Source organism: Geospiza fortis, unplaced genomic scaffold (genome assembly GCF_000277835.1).
Source record: "Geospiza fortis unplaced genomic scaffold, GeoFor_1.0 scaffold461, whole genome shotgun sequence".
Taxonomy (NCBI): Eukaryota; Metazoa; Chordata; class Aves; order Passeriformes; family Thraupidae; genus Geospiza; species Geospiza fortis.
This window is the reverse complement of record NW_005054463.1, coordinates 1320955-1338119: the sequence shown is the minus strand read 5'-3', so window position 1 is coordinate 1338119 and position 17165 is coordinate 1320955. Positions and strand designations below refer to the sequence as shown.

General features: G+C 37.4%; 1 protein-coding gene across 1 annotated transcript in view; it reads right to left on the bottom strand.

Annotated features, from left to right (window-relative positions):
• LOC102045200 (sperm-associated antigen 16 protein-like) overlaps positions 1–16939 on the bottom strand; it is a gene marked incomplete at its 3' end in the record, with an annotated part of 54056 nt that extends 37117 nt beyond the window's left edge. Inside the window, exons 1-5 of the mRNA XM_014309891.2 lie at positions 16878–16939; positions 13719–13765; positions 13184–13282; positions 8168–8295; positions 4681–4818 (exon numbers count right to left, since the gene is read on the bottom strand). Coding sequence (XP_014165366.2) covers positions 4681–4818; positions 8168–8295; positions 13184–13282; positions 13719–13765; positions 16878–16923 — 458 coding nt within the window. The remainder of the gene's footprint in view (positions 1–4680; positions 4819–8167; positions 8296–13183; positions 13283–13718; positions 13766–16877) is intronic.
• Positions 16940–17165: the final 226 nt, after the last annotated feature.

Below are 17165 nucleotides of genomic sequence, written 5' to 3'. Positions count from 1 at the left end.
AGCATAAAAGGTGTTGCTACAGCCATAGAAAAGCCAATATCCATTTTTATAGGGAAGATATATGTCAAAGTCTGCAGGTCTCTCCATTTAAACTTCTCTCAAGCAAGTGCTTCTGTTAAAATAGCAAAAGAGGACAGGGTGCAACAAAGCCAAGCAGGGATTTTCAGAGGCGAGTTAGGAGCCCTGATTCCACTGAATTTAGATGGGACTACATTCCCCAAGATGCTGCAAGTTGTAGCCCTAAAATTTTAATTGAAATAAAGACAGTCTTAGGAAACAAATACTTTCAGGCTTTCACTCTATCTAGTTTACATGGCACTTAGCAGCAAAGATGCACCATATTGCATATGTTATGCACCATATTTAAATGCACCATGTAATTAAACAGGTGCATTTAAATGTCACAGACATGTTTTATGAAAAATCCTTTCCTTAGGACTTTTTTTCCTGAGAAGCTGAGAGGCCTCAGAAACAAAATGTAACCAATGATTATCTGCTGCTGTGGAATGCAACAGGTGCATCTTTGATTAGTCTCATGTGGTTGTTTCTAATGAATGGCCAATCACAGTCCAGCTGTCTCGGACTGTCTCAGTCAGTCACAAGCCTTTGTTATCACTCCTTTTCTATTCTTAGCTAACCTTCTGATGAAATCCTTTCTTCTATTCTTTTCGTATAGTTTTAATATAATATATATCATAAAATAATAAATCAAGCCTTCTGAAACATGGAGTCAACATTCTCATCTCTTCCCTCATCCTATGACCCCTGTGAACACCACCACATTTAAATATGGTGCACAACACAAAAAGTATGCACAGGTTTTTTTTTTCCACGGTGTAAGTGGAAAAATATATGCAAGAATAGTTAGATTTTGGTACAGAAACAGGAGCTGAACTGAGAATTTTGTTGCCTATGTCACTAACCAAAATAATAAATATGACTTTATATTTAGGATTACTTTATATTTTGACCATTACTTTGGCTGTAAGCTGGGTGTGTATTTGTGAGCATGCTTACAAAAAGGAAAGAAAGGTACCTGCAAATGTTTACACTTCCTAACTGTGAACTCAATCACATACCTCAGGCAAAAGCTTGATACAACTTTCATTCCATCTACATAAGAAATTCCTAAACATTTAAAGAGCTTTTAAATATCAAAGTTCACAGTCCCCATGACCAACACAACCTTATCCTGACACAACATTTGTCTGACTGCACATGTTTAAATAAACAGGTAACAGACAGGGGCTAGTCATAGGAGAACACAAAAATATCTGGTATTCAAAAGATTTTATATCATCAGGCAGAATTTAACATGGCTATGAAATTGCAATCTATTTTCAGTTCAGAAAAATGTTACCAGAATATTAAGTGACCAGAAACCACCTGATGAATTAGAATTAACTAGTCTCATTTTTAACAGTTAACAATTTTCAGTGTTATTTACAAATTTTTCCTGCATATTGGGAGGAAAGCCCATGCTTCCATTAGGGAAGCATTCAGCAGATAACAACACCCCTTAGCAAATCAAGATAAAAGAAAGAGAGCACATTTGAGGTACCCTTTAACTAATGTCACATGGCAAACCAATGTAAATTTAGTTTTGCTTCCTGTCACCACAGAATGGTCATTTTTAGAAATAATTTTAAATAAAGATTAGAAGTGTATCTAAACCTTAAGGTAATAACTATACTAGTTTTGGAGTAAAAGTATTATGCTGATATTTATTTCTTTTAATGTTTGCAGAGATATCAAGATGCCTTCAGACATTGCACAAGCTATAAAAAATACATGCTCACCATAGAGAGGAAATGAAGCTAACTGTAATTTTCTCTTTAAATAATGAAACACCACAGTGAAATCTAACCAACAGCCTGCAATCTACTCAATTTGCCCCCCTGCTTGCAAGCAATCATGTAAATACTGTATTAAAATACCCAAAATACAATTACAGTTAGCTTCTAGACACTAAATGTCTTCCACCAATTGCTAAACAACATTAAAGCAGGAGGTAATTGGTTTACAGTCATTTATCCTGGGCCCCCATACTGCCTAAGTCCCAAATAACATCTCTTTTCTGCAAGATGGCCGTCAAGAGTACCAAGCTCAAAAATACCAAATGTAATTAAAAGCTTTCCTCAAATACATTTCACAGCACTGCTGCTCTCAATCAGTGTTTTCTGAGTAATCCACAGAGTAAAATATAGGACTTTCCTTGCTCACAAATCCTTGGTTTCTAACCAGTCAAATCAGCATTTCTCCTGTGCTGTCAGGCATTCTGCTTTCTGAGTCATTCTCTCTGAAAATCTGAAAACCCACGTTGTCCTCCAGGTAATTTTGGCTCCAGCTGGAATATTTACTTCATTCTCTCTGAAAACCTGAAAACTCACACTGTCCTCCAGGTAATTTTGGCTCCTGCTGGAATATTTACTTTAGCATAGCAAAGGCTGTGATTCAAGCTACTTCAAGTTACAAGAAAAAAATGCTGTTAGCACCACTACACTAAATGGATTTGGTGTAGAGTATTATGGCCAGGGTTTATCCAAAAGGCCTAAAAGAACACTCTAGTCCAGTACAGCAAAAATGCTCAATTTCACACATTTCAATTATTTCAGAAGCAGTACTGGTTAAATTCATCGATTATTCAAAACAATGTATATGAAATGAATGTCACAAATGCTGAACTTTTAACATCAGTATCAGTGAGATCTTTGAAAGCTATTTGAAATGAAAAGGCTGGAAAGGGAAGTAGTGACAGAGTACTGTTGGCACAAAACAAGTTTTACACCTGTGTCTTGGTTTGGAAATGACAATGCAGGACAACCTGCCTATACTGCATTCCAGTAACAGCTGACAGACTATGGAAATAAAGCTCTCCCTGCAAGTGGATAAAGGGGGGGTCTGGTTTCAGCAATGTTTTCACAAGGCACATGCAGAATACCTGCAGGGTGTAACAGGAAACACCAGTGAACAGCTGTGCTCACACAGAATCTGCGTCTCACAGAACTGCCCTGAATCTCAGAGCCCTCTCTGCAACACCAAACCAGTGATGTGACCCATTTGTTTGCCACCAGAGTGTTGCTATTTTAGGTTCCAGCAAACACCAGAATGTGAAAAAGCCAGGCCTAGTTTCAGTTTGTGGATTGAACTTGAGTGTTGGGATTTTATCTAACAGAGAGCCTGGAGCAACCCAATATACCAGCACTCATTCCCTCTCCTGCTTGCTCCTGGTTGCACATTATCATGTCATCTTTAAGCCTTTAACCAGACAGCTGCTGTAAAAACTTTTCTGGCACCCCATGGAGTAGCAAGATATTCTTATGGGGAAAAAAAACCAGTTCATTCAGATCGTGGTGAAATGAGTTTGAACTTTATACTGTTAAATAATCATGTAGCTATACAACAAACCCAGGAAAACTCTTATCATGTCATAATCCACTCAGGTTATTTTGTTACAGCACATTCTGCTACATAGGAGGGGTGAAGAGGGGGAGGAAGAGAGAAAAAAGGTGGGGAAAAAAAAGAAAATAAAGCTCATTGAATTTACTACTGTCAAGGATAAGTTTCATGAGGGCCATGTTTTGTCCTTCCTTCTTTTACTCTGCATGACTGCTTCTTACTCTCCCCCACTCATATGAGACACAATCTTTGAGTACCCATCATCCAAAGAAGGTTCAGATTAAAAAAGGAAATGTTTTCTCTATGGTCTGTCTTCTCATGCATTATTATATTTAGACTACACATATCTGACTTGCTTGTTGCCACTGTTTATTAAACTACTTGACTGTGGCCAATTAATTCATTAATTTAAAATGTAATAAATCATTACAATCAGAAAATAATTTAATTACCATTATCAGCAGCAATGATTATTTAACATCTGAATAATTTTGGTCTTTTTCATAGAAAGGAACAACCTAAATGAAAATTAGCAACTTGAGCAATCCTGAGGAAAATCAAAGAGATGGAATTAAACTTTACAGTTCCAGGTTTTGAAACCACACACTGGCAAATCTGAAGTGAGTGCATCATTAGGCCTCAGAGTACATCTTCAATGAACACACACAAGTGCAAACACACCATTCCCCAGAAAAGGCCATGTGGCACAGGGCTCATTACTACATCTCTCCATTTATTAGGCTAAGTATTTTAATTCTCTTGACTGAAGTACTGCAGACTTGTAGAATAAACTATTACAATGTACACACCGGTATAATCAATGATGGTAATTTACACTGACACACCATTACCACTAGGCCCAGAGTGATAGATTTTTTGTAATTAAAAAAATGAAGAATAAATGTATAGTGATTTTTTTTCCCTATGCTGAAGGTTTGTGGTAGCTGTAATTTATAGTACTGTAATACAAAATGCACATAACAATTTATTTTTTAGTTCTACCTATTAGGCTCTCATGATCCTCTGTAGTAATTTGTTATGATTACTGGATACTGAAAATTATTTTTGGCCTAGTAAATACAAATAAAAGAAATTAAGATTTACATTTCCAACAGAACTCAGAAAAACTTGAACTTTAATTATAAATGTCACCTAGAAGCAAAAGTCTGTGTAGCCAGCATAACAAACAGGAACTTACTACTTTTCACTAAGTACTTGTGTTTACTTTACTTGGCTATCTACTACCATCTATAAAAGTTTCAATCAAATCAAATAACATACTTGACAGTTTGTCTGTAGTTTTCCAGATCTTTCTTCAGGCTCAGATTCTCAGTCTCGAGCTGCTCGTTGCGAGTGTACACATCTGGAACCAGCCCAGCCTCATCAGCTGTTAACTCACCTCTCTCTATCAACTCGTACCTGGTAGAAAAGAAACAGATTTATTTCATTTATTTTATTGCATGTTTCCATTTCCTCACTTCACTCATGTTTTCCTTCTCGTGCTACCACTTACCTAAACTAGAATCACAGCAATATTTACCAACTTAAAGCATTTAGAAACACTTTTTGTTTCAGCAGCATGATTATTGCTGAATTATATTGGTGATAACTGTCTTCAGATTTCAGAGCTGCTGCTTATATCCAGGTGTAGAAGATAGTATTCAGTATGATTTTTATTTCTATTTACTTCTGTTCTTTTCATACTTCCTTATTACTTGGAACTAAAAAAAATGCACAGATTCAAGACATTTTTCACCTGAAAAGGCAAATAATGTTCATGTTGCTCCTTCTAGTGATCTCCCAGCCAGAAGATCTTCCTAGCAGGGAAGGTGCTTGTGGGGTTATGGTGTTTATCTGATTTAAGTTAGTTATATTTCTAAAAAAAAGCAATCTTTATTTAACATCCTCCAAAAAAATTAAAGCAAATGTTATTATCTCTGTCCAAATGACTTCCTACAGTCAGCTACATATTTGCATTCTGAGGATACTTCTTGGAATGTGCATCCCTCTGAATTAAGCTGTCACATTCACCACCAGTAGATGAAAAGTTTTTGAAAAATTCATCTGAATATGTCCACAGTAAAATTCATTCTATCATCACTTTATTTTCTTAAGTAAATTAATGTAGGGACAAGCTTTAAGATTAAGAAAGAAGCTTGGGTTTTTTTTCTTGCCTTCAAACAGTGACAGATGCACAGGTACAATTCCTATCAGAAATATTGCAGATAAGGGCAGCCTCATGGCAGAAATTCACAACTCTACCTAGAGTTGTACTCCTTCACTTGCTGGAAGTATTTTTCCACTGAATGCCCTAACTACACTTCATGAAAACTACCAAGCACAAAGACTCATCAAACATGGATCATTGATGCACCTCAACTCCAGCAGAGCTAAAAATTCTGACAGACAATTTCCATGAAACACAATTAATACCAATAAATTCACTGTAAGAACAGGACTGAAAGTGAATGTTTTTGTGCATGTAGCAGAAATGGAAAACCACCCACCAAATAGCACTGAGAAATCTCATTATTTTTCATCAGCCTGGTCCTGTAAATCTCACAGACCTCCTCCATACTGAGCTGACTGCCAAACAGCTGCTCTTCTCACTTCTTTCATTGCACATGGAAATTAAATTAGTTCCATGCACACACAGGTATTTTACTAAGCTTTTCAGAACCACTGAGTTATAATTCTTAAATCACTATTAAAAATTAACCAAGAATCTGGAAACCTGAGGAACAGATGGTTAACTGTGATTTTGCCATCAAAGCTCAGCGCAGACTGACTGTAAATAATACATTATTACTACATACTTTACATTATAACTCCCAGAAACTGGATTTCAAAGGAATCAAGCTGCACAGAGGCTCTGCAATAAACTGATAGCTCAGGATGACCTGGGCTCTCAGGATTAGGAGGGAGAGACTGACAGATGCAGGAATTCACAGCTGATCAGCCTCTGCACTTCATACTTAAAAGCTGTCAATCCAGTATCTTCAATAAACAACACAAGTCCTATTAAGTCTTATATAACAAATGAATGGAAAATTTAATGGAAAATTAGATATTAAAAAAAAATTTAACTGTAAAGTTCCTTAAATATAATGGGAACAAAAAGCTTATGTGCAAAACAGCCTCCATAATTAAAAAATATCACTACAACAGTTATAAAATAATTCATTACTTCATTGAAAAATAAGAATTTTGGCATAAAATAAACCATAATCAAATCATGGCATTTTATATGGCTGGGTAGAGTAATGCTGTTTTCCCAAACTCCAAAATAAACACAGACAATTTGGTCCAATTTAAGTGACCTTTAGATCTCAGACAGACAATAATTTCAAAGACAGCCTTTTGATAAATTTTCTCTACGTTAATTAATTTCTCATTTTAAATTCCATTAGTACTTGATCACCACAGCATGAGAGCAAGAGTGTCGTCCCAATACATAATGAGGAACCCGAGTACACTAATCTGCTCTCACTTTCATTAATATTGTAAATTATCCATTTCAAACCAACATGAAACATTTTGAAATAAGGTATTAATGCAGCAAGTCTCTATACAGTAAGATTAGAAACTGACATGCTGAGCTCATTTGTAAAGCCACTGAAATTAAAAGTATTACTTACAGAGAAAAATATATGTACAGCTAAGAATTTACAAGATAGTGCAGGATTTAACAGGCCCTTTCTGTTAAAAAGCTATTTGAATTTTGCCATTGATATAAATTCAGACTCTAAGTGCTTCAAAGAAAGCTGTAAGCTTTATAAAAAGGTCACTATTTCTATCTGCCTAGTATTAATTATCTTTTAGCATAAAAACTATTAGACTTCAAACTTGATATCATACTCATATCAGTTCTTTTGTTGAGAAAGAAAACAGGAGTATCATGTTCCTTCTCCAAGGAATCATTTAAGTCCATCTTTATGCTATCAAAAAGCAGATCATTATTAATTCCAAAGGCAATGCCTGACTGATGAGTAAGACCAGAGCCTTGCAAATTCCAGAGCACAGATTCCACACCTGAGAATATTTCTAAGAAAATTTAAAAGGATCAATGCTTTTGTATGAAAAAATAAGATGTTTCGAATTTTTTCTAGTTTTCAAATTACATCATTTCAAGAGACTTTACTAAAAAAAAACCTCTGAACTTCTCATGATTGAAACTGAGAACAAGGTTAATCAAAGAGAGGTGTTTCCAGAATTTCTCCAACATAACCTGCTGGTTCAAAGCAAGTCTGTAACTTCATGTAATCTTCTGCTCCAAAGTAATTGAGCCCTCCTCCAAAGCTTTGCAGCATTCCTAACATGTAATTTTTAATCAACAGTTAAAAAAATATACATCCTGCAGGATGTATGAAAAGAGTGGTGTATTTAAACAAAGTTGCATCTTCAAACTTGTGTATAAAGTATGGACAAAATCCCTGCAATCTACAAAAGCTTGGAACAAGAAAATAGCAACAGCTTGAGAGTTTATTATTCTTCTGATTACTGTTTATACTAAACCTGAATAAATAAAAAACATTCAAATTTGTTAATTGATGTACCAAAAATTACCAATTAATAAATATTATGATTATTCTACTTAACCCAGGGTTCTCCATTCTCACCAGGAATACATTTGTTTGTTAAAACACTACATATTGAAGAATGCCTTGCACTCAGGAGAGTTTTCTGAAAAAATGTCCTCAAATACCAAAAATATTTGAATCCTGACCATCTAATTCCTAAAGCCACGTGGACACTTAAATTATTTTACCATTCAGTCTGGAAGCAGTCAAGGGTTCTAGACATTCCCAATCTGACCAGGAAATTGCAGAAGAAGTCATCCATTGATTGAGGTAGGTCTGATATCAATCTCTCAGAATTCAGAACCGACAGAAATTCCTGAAATTAAATTTTGATAACTGTTAAACTTAAAAGAGAAGTGTCATGATCATACTTTCTATTTCTGAAGTCATCTAAAGTCACAGATTTACTGGAGTACAACTGAATGTTCTCCTTGTCTTTACAGATCAGAACTGTAATCAGTGATCCTTCTAATGGCAAGGTTTGTGAAAGGTTATAAAGAAATAACTCAACCCCCCCCCTTATTTAAGCAGGTATTCCAAACCTGACATCATCTGGCAGAGCCTTGAAAATATTAAATCTGATGGATGATCTTTTGTCACTGACCAGAGTAAAAGTCAGTCCTTATCTAATGAAGAATGTAGCTGTCCAAGGTGCCAGCAGAATAGCTTGTGTGCTTTTTGTAATGGTGCATGCAATGGAGGGACAGACAGAAGCTCCTCTCCATCCCCTGATCCCTTAGGAATAATCACAAAGATTAGGGGATTTTCCTCTCAGCATGCTCTGCAGGAAGCTGCCAGGGAGCACTGCTACAAATGTTAGCAGAAGGTGCACCAGGGTTTCATGGGCAGCTCCCCAGTGCCACCCAGACAGACAGACAGACAACTCTGCAGACAGGGTCAGCTCGTGGAGCAAGCACATTGCCAAAAGCAGAACCAACACAGAGCAGAGCAGCCTGCTACAGAGAAAAATAGAATAAAAAAACCTTTCACAGCTTTCTGATGTGATGCAACTCTCTTCCCTTCACCCAACCCCACTCAGCACACAGCCTAGGAGAATTCAGCATGCAAGGAGGTATGGAAAAAAAGGGAAAATACAACCCAGCCTGAGACTACTCCCCCACAAAAAGCATTTAAAGACAATAAGATGAGAGAGACTGCCACAACTCAGCAGCCAAAGGGATGGCCTTATTTCACTCAGATATCAAATGGATTGCAGTGACTTGACATACCTAAATAGGAGGGTCTTGGCTTTTGGGAACTCCACGTGGGCACAGTGCCAAAATGAAGCTAAGCACACAGTTTAGTGTTTCCCTCTCAGAGAGAATTCAACATGCAAGGAGGTATGGAAAAAAAGGAAAATATGACCCAGTCTGAGACTACTCCCCCACAAAAAGCATTTAAAGGCAATGACATGAGAGAGACTGCCACAACTCAGCAGCCAAAGGGATGGCCTTATTTCACTCAGATATCAATGGATTGCAGTGACTTGACATACCTAAATAGGAGGGTCTTGGCTTTTGGGAACTCCACATGGGCACAGTGCCAAAATGGAGCTGCTCCACAATGCATGACGTGCTACTGCACTGCACATGCATCTTGGTGAGAGATTATAAAAAATACCACCAAACTGAGAAAACCCCACTGAGAGATTTATCAAGAGATGCTAAAGGCCATGACTGCAAATCATTTCCTCCACCATTTATAAAAGAATCTGTAAGGCCAGGGATTTCAGATAACTCCATTCATTTATGGCTTATTCATGCCCTTAGTTGCAGCCCTCTCACCATGAGTGCATAAATTACCTGGAGATAAAGGCATTGCTCTTGATAAAATAAAAACACTGGAAAAATCTCTTAGCCATTTTGTGTAACACAGAAAATGTTGTCTTCAATCCAAGCAACCTACCTAATACAACCAGAAAAGATTGTACATGTCTGATGGAGGCTGTGTAACACTGCCTTATGACTAGTACAATATGCCAAGTGCAATGCAATATTTAGCATATTTTCATTACATTAGAGCTCCAGTACATCAGGCAGGTCTCTTTTCTAATTGTGGTAATACAAGAACCAAAGAGTACATGGGCAGACATGCAGCTGCATCCCTTGGTTTGCTTCTTTCCTTACTCCAAGTAAGGCAAATGTGTAATATTGTTGCTTGTAGTTTTCCAAACACATCTATAAAGCCAGGCTTTGGAAGAAATGACACAGCTTGATTCCCTTAATAAATGGAAATTTGATAGGAATTCACTTCATCCGTGCAGAAGAGAATTTATTAGCGAGATCCCAGCACTGAGCACCATTGCAGGAAGCAAAGCTCAAGCAGGGAACAACACAGGGAGAAATTAATTCAGTCTAACAGGCACAGAATCACAACAGGAACTCAGGAACCAGAACTGAATTCCCAGCTCTTTCCCAGACTTTGGGAGTGATATCAGGCCAACCACTTGCTTCAGTTTCATTGTAATCTGTTGGCTGACTACCAACAGAAGAGCACAATGAGAATCTTACTGTATATATTTGCTTGTTTGGAAATGAGAAAAATACAATCAATTAACATAATGCAAACAGGCATCCTATAGCAGTTGTATGGACAAAACCATCTTATTAAAAGAGCCTGACCATGGAGTCAAAATAAATTAAATATTTTCTCTGTTAAGTATTTCTTTGTGTTAATTAAAATATTAAAAAAAATGTGGGTGTAAAGTTTGTAAATATGACCAGTAAAATAAATTAATTTTTAAGAGCTTAACCTTAGGAACTTCCACAGCACTTCTAAGAATTTCTGTCCTTGCAAGAATTTCTGTCCATTGAAGAAATATGAACACCAAATAAATTCATAATTCCTCTAGAAAACAAGGTAAGATGTTCTCAAAAAACTTACTAAATTTAAGAAGAACATGAAAAGGGAATTCAAAGATTTTAGCATGTTCAAACAAACTGAAAATCAAGCATACATAAATCGCAATATTAATGAATGTCAATGTTACTTCTCATTATCATTGTAGATATTAAGAGGACAAAAAACTTGGAAGGAAAGTCTAACAGCTGTAACTTCTGAATAAAGTTTTTCAGCCAGCTTTCATTTCTGTGTGGCCTTCCAGAAGTTTTGCATCCTTTTCCTACAGTCCCTATCAGCTGGATATTTTCTTTTATATGCAGAATATTTTTTGCTTGTGTTGAAAAATAACACAAGCAAAAAATAATAACAAAAGCAAAAAATAACACATGAAAAATAATTTTTTGCTTGTGTTAACAATATCTCAAAAAAAAAAAAAAAGAAGTAGAGATGTGCTGAAGGATAAATGATGTTACTCAACTTAGAAACTGAATAGTTTTAGTGTCTGCAATTGGAAAACATCCAATTTTTAATATTTTTGGATGATCACTGACAGGTGCACCTAGCACTGAACTTTAATATGGGATTACATACACAAGAAAAAAGCAAGTTAAGCAGTAAATACACACAATCACTTAAAACTATCATCCAGGTTATGATTATTACATAATTTATTTTAGCCAAGATTACAAGTTATTAAAAAATAGGCCAATTACTTATCATGTGAAGAGGACAGCCTTCTACTTTGCTTCCTAGCTCAGAGTTGGGATGTTGAGTCAATATTAATTCACAGCAAACAGTGCTTCTAACTTGGGTCACCAGAAGCACTTGGTTTTTCCAGGGAATTAATATCAAACCATCAAGTCAGTGAGCCTCACAAAATGTACAGTAAATCATTATGAAAGCTGTCAGGGAACTAGCAAGTGTATTAGAACATTTCTCTACTCATGTCTTTCTGTCCAAAGGCTGAAAACATCACTTCAGTTTCAAAATTATGGAAAAAATGAAGCCTCCAAATAAAAAATCAAGCAGGAAGAAGGCAGACAACTCTTAGCATAAGCTTAAAATCAAAGAGAATTTAAGTTTAAGCACAAATTATCTGCTGGTTTTAAGGAAAAGTAACAGTTTCTTCAGTTTGATTAACTGGGATAGATATTAGCATGCTGTTCCTACCACTCAACAAATCAATGAAGAGGTAAAAGATTATTTAAATACAGCACTGTCAAAATATCAATAGGTTAAAAATGTTCTCTCTTTTTTCACTTCCTATTTAAACATAACTCACACAGTAAAACAATCATAACCTCAGCTATCTCTAAGGCACATGAAGAATTGCCACTGCTTCCTTAGCATTAAGTATTTGCCATCTCAAACACTTCTGCAATCTTTCCCTTCATTTTCAAGCATATTCAGTTTTAATACACACAGAACTCTGTTATTGTCAGTTTCCACTCAGAGTTTGAGCTAAAGTACAAAACTGATATGTTGATAAGCACAACTGCTAAAGAAAACACACATTTCCCCTCCATTTTGGAGTTTAGGTATCATTCACTTAATTTCATCTTTTCACTATTAATAATTTACTTTTGCAAAACAAAGAATATGGCTGTACCCTTCTGATGAGGCTACAAGATAGTGGTGATATTGGAAACACAGCAGGGAAAACCACTTTTCCATTAGATTGTTAAAAACAAGTAAATTCAGGTAGATCTTATTTTGAAAAATGCAATACAACAATCCCATTGTCTAACTCCAAACTATTACACAACTGCTTTGAAATCAAACTGTAAATGTAAGGAATGTCAAAACTAATGGTGTGGAATGATTGATAATTTCATTAATATTTTGATTCAACATAATGTAACAGTCCATTCTTTCTTTTCAATATATGAACAATCTCTTTTAGCAAAGTATTCACGTACAACCTTTTGTTTCTTTCCTGTGCCAGGGATCACATTCTCATTTAATCTGCTTAGATAAAGAACAAACTTTAAAATACTGAAGTACTGCAATAATATTAATATATTTTAAATAATCTAGCTAAAGGTTTGGCTACATGTACTTGAAATGTCAGGTTGTTTACAGAACACAAAACGAACACAAATTAAAGATGAAACCCAGGAAATATAAGTTGTCTTTTCCACTATGGCATATGTTTACTCCTGTAAGCTTGTAAGAAAATTAGAGACTATCTTTCCCACACAAATATTTCATGAGTAGTATAAACTATCTGGGTGTAAATTTCGTGATTACTATGAACTATCTGTGTGTAAATTTCATGATTAGTATAAACTATCTGGGTGTAAATTTCAAGCCACTAATATCAACTGAATTAGAGACTCTAAGATTGTTTAGGAAGTTCTTACCATAATTTTGGTATCTTCAGCCTGCTCTTCAATAGTCTGCAAAGCTTTGGACAGATCCTCATCCTCTTCGGGAAGACTGAGATCATCATCTGCTGAAACCTAAATGAAATTATGTAAAGTTTGGTATCAACACATTTTATACACCTTTCTTTCACAATAAAACTGTTCCCACTCCCATTACAACTGCTGAAAATAATCCCCTCCTCATTAAAATACCATTCTGCCATATGTAAATAGAAATCCTATTACTGAAATATTTTTTATAAATAAGCTGAAATATCTAAAGAGATGTTTTATCTAAATAGAAATTCTCATACCTTTAAAAAATGTATTTATTGTTCAAATAAAGCTAATACACAACAATTCAACTAACACGGAATCTTCTCTTCAAAAATAGATATGCCCTCTTTCATCACTTTATAAAAGGAGATTTGTGTAATTTCTCACAGGATGTCTATGTGACTGATGAAGTAAAAAGAATGAAATATGAACACTCTACCAAAATATATAGAAGATTATCAATTTAGTAAGTTACCTCTTCATACTGATAATCATCTTTGGAGTCATCTGTTATGGTAATCTCTGCAGGTGTGGTTAAGTCTAGAACAGCTGGTGCATGTGAGAAGTTCCAACTTTAAAAAAAAAATCATAAAATAACCATCCATAAATCTGCTATAACCATCCCCACCCTTGTTCTTCTCAACACAAGACTTTCAACTTCCAAGGTTTCCTTCAGCCTCAAGGTGAGCAAGCCCAGTTCTGTGCACAGAGAGAGAATTTAGGTTTAAGTTTTCGCAGCAGCTTTGAACACCATTAAACATTGACTCATCAGATCTCAGAAGCCAAGCACTATTCCAAAATAAAACAGCAACTCAGTTGTGCTCTCAGCCAATCAGCAGTTTTGAGAGGGGTCTTTTTGCACTACAATTTCCACAGCCTCCTAAGCAGAAATACCTCCATGCCCTCAGAAAATACAAATTTTTAGCAAATTCAGATGTGTGAGTTCAAACAGCAACACCTGAGGTCAAACCCTGAACACCACAGGGCCACTTAAAAGAGCTGATGCAAATGCCTTAATAATCACAAGACTGTTACAATAAAAAGATGAGGAACTTTCAAAACTCAAAAATGCATTTGGAAATTATCTACAGTTCCTTGAAACGCTTTAGAGTCAAACTTTTGATTAAATATAACTGCAAATAGTCTAAAATAAAAGCCAAATAAACATCTTTTCATCCACTAGCCTCACAGCCCATGAAAGAATAATGAAATGTTTTTAGCAGATGCTGTTGACAGCTTCCCTAGGAAATCAGTTAGCCTACAAGTGACCCATGTAAATAAACCAGAAATTAACTTGAAAGAAAAGAAAAGCTGGCAATTCAGTACTTCAAACACAGAAAACAAGAAAAAAACCAACACGATTTTCCAGCTTTGGACTGTGTTGCCCAAATCTGAATTATTCTCCTAAAAACAGGCCTTTTGCCAGTTTTCACAGTATATATGTAAAAGCACAAAACACAGATAAAAGTATCATCTGCAGTCAAGATTGTAGCATCACAGCACCAGGAAAACTCAGTTAAACTGTATCCATCTGGAAGGGTAACAGCTGAACACCATAACCCCCTGATAAGTAATAAACTTTCAAAAACTGGGGATTTTTTTTCCTCAATTTTCTATTGACTTGACTGTCCTTGTGATCCACTATGGTCTAAACTAATGGGTCATTGCAAACAATTTGCCCAGACTAAAATATTACTTAAAAATCCTGGTGTTTTCCTCCTTTTTTTTTTCCTTCCAAAAATCATAGCTAGGTGCACTATAAAACAGAGAAATTCATTTTAAAAATGACTGTATTTCTCCACAGTGTTAAATCTGCTGAGGCAGTGCTTTTTTAAGCACACCACGCTGAAAACAGCTGTGCAGATTCACTAAGGTAGAAATTGAGGCATAAGCTGCAAAAGACACTCTTCCACTTTTTAGAATTGTCTTTATATTGGCTTACAACTTAATTCCAGCAAGGCAGGAAAAACTAAGGTATGGTAGGGTCTAAAGTATAATTGTTTAGCCTCTAAAAGCAGTAAAGCTTCTTGATTTGCAGCTCACAGCTAGAAAAGAGAACAGGTGCACCTCATCTGGCCTAGTGACAAGAGCAGAATTTGGGTCACGTGACCAAAAAATTACACATTTAAAAGCCATAAGCTTCCAAAATAATTTGCTAAAATGTGGAAAGAATTGGGTGGGGTTTTTTGCTCTAAAAGCCACACAAAGTTATATTTCTAGGTTATGTATCACAACCTCAGTATTCCCTCCACAGGTATTTTGCATTTAGTGCTCAATAGCTAACACAGGAGAGGTGACAAGAGCTTTTCATGCCAGTGAGAGGAATAGTGGATTTGTCTTTACAAACAAGCTGTGGGTCTGTTGGTAGATAAAACTAGCACTGGGAGGTAAAAGAAACAATGGGGAGGATTCCACTGATTGATGAATGGAAAAAGATATTTGCTTTTACAAATAAACTTTAGGTTTGCTGATAAACGAAATTAGACATTGAAAGATGAAAGAAACTATGGGGAAGAAAAACCTCTAAATTCCATAAGAATTAAAAATTAAAAGGGAGGGTTATACATTAGAGAGAAATCTTTGAGAAATCTTCGGTATCAGGCATATCAGGGAGCCTGAACCTCTCCAGTACCTCAGCCAATGGAGAAAGAGAGAAGAGAAATGCAGCCGAGAAATTAAGATAAAAAGGAGGCTGCATCCTCCAAAAATTTGAGAGATCCCAGGGGAATGCCCCATGGCCTCTCCCTTTATTCGAATAAAGCCAGAAAGGACTCTTCTGTCTCCTTTTTAGACATAAACCTCTGGTGTTTGTAGATTAATTTTCCTAACACCAGGATTGTAACTCCTGCTCAGGCTCTGGAGGATTCAATTCCCCCACTTTTCCAAGGGGCATTCAGGAACCCCGACCTTCAGCCAGGATAGAAAACACCACCTTACAGTGAGGGCAAGACCCCACTGCCCCTGCAGGGCCAAAACCCCACATATTCATAGAATTGCTTAAGTTGAAAAAGACCTCTGAGACCAAACTGTTAACACAGCACCACGTTCACCGCTAAACCATGTCTCCAAGTGCCATATCCACACAGGGCTGCTTAACGCTTCCAGGGATGCTGTGGCCACCGCTTCCCTGACCACCCGTTAAAAGAAGAAATTATTCCTGGTAAGTAAACATCCCCTGGCATGGACTGAGGCCGTTTTTCCCCTTGTCCCATCCCTGTTCCCTGAGGGCACAGCCCGACCCCCTGGCTGTTCTCTCCTGTCAGGGAGCTGTGCAGAGCCACAAGGCCCCCACTGAGCCCCTTTCCAGCTCCCTCAGCCGCTCCCGGCGCTCCAGCCCCTTCCCCTGCTCCGCCGCCCTTCTCTGGACAGGCTTCAGCCGCTTTTCAGCCTCCAGGCACAACAACCCACAAAAAGAACCAACAAGCCGGGAGAATTTTTGACTTTCCCCCCGTTCTCTCAAACGCTGCCCTCGCCCCACCCATTAATCCCCCCTCCCCAGCAGGTGCGGGGCCGGCCCGGCTGAGGCGGGAGGAGCGCTGAGGAGACGGAGCCCTGAGGCGGGGAACCGGCACCCCCAGGGGAGCAGGAGGAGGATGAGGATGGAGGGGGAAAGGCTGGGGAGGAAGAAGGATACTCTGCAGGCTGTAGGCCGCCTCGGAGACCTTCGCCTCCTCCGCCATGGCCGTGGCGTTGCCGGGGGCGACCTCTCGCGAGGAGAGGCGCCCGCGCCGCGGCGGGAAGAGACCCGGGTTTAATTGAATTTAAATGAATTTCGTTTAATTCGATTCACTTTAATGTAATTCAACGCTGGTAACTCCAGGCGAAGCTCCTCGCCCGTGTGGGAGCGGCGCTGAGAGGAGCGGGGTGTGAGGGCGGGGAGTCTCCCGAGGCTTCCCCTCAGAGCGTCCCTCAGGGCAGCCCC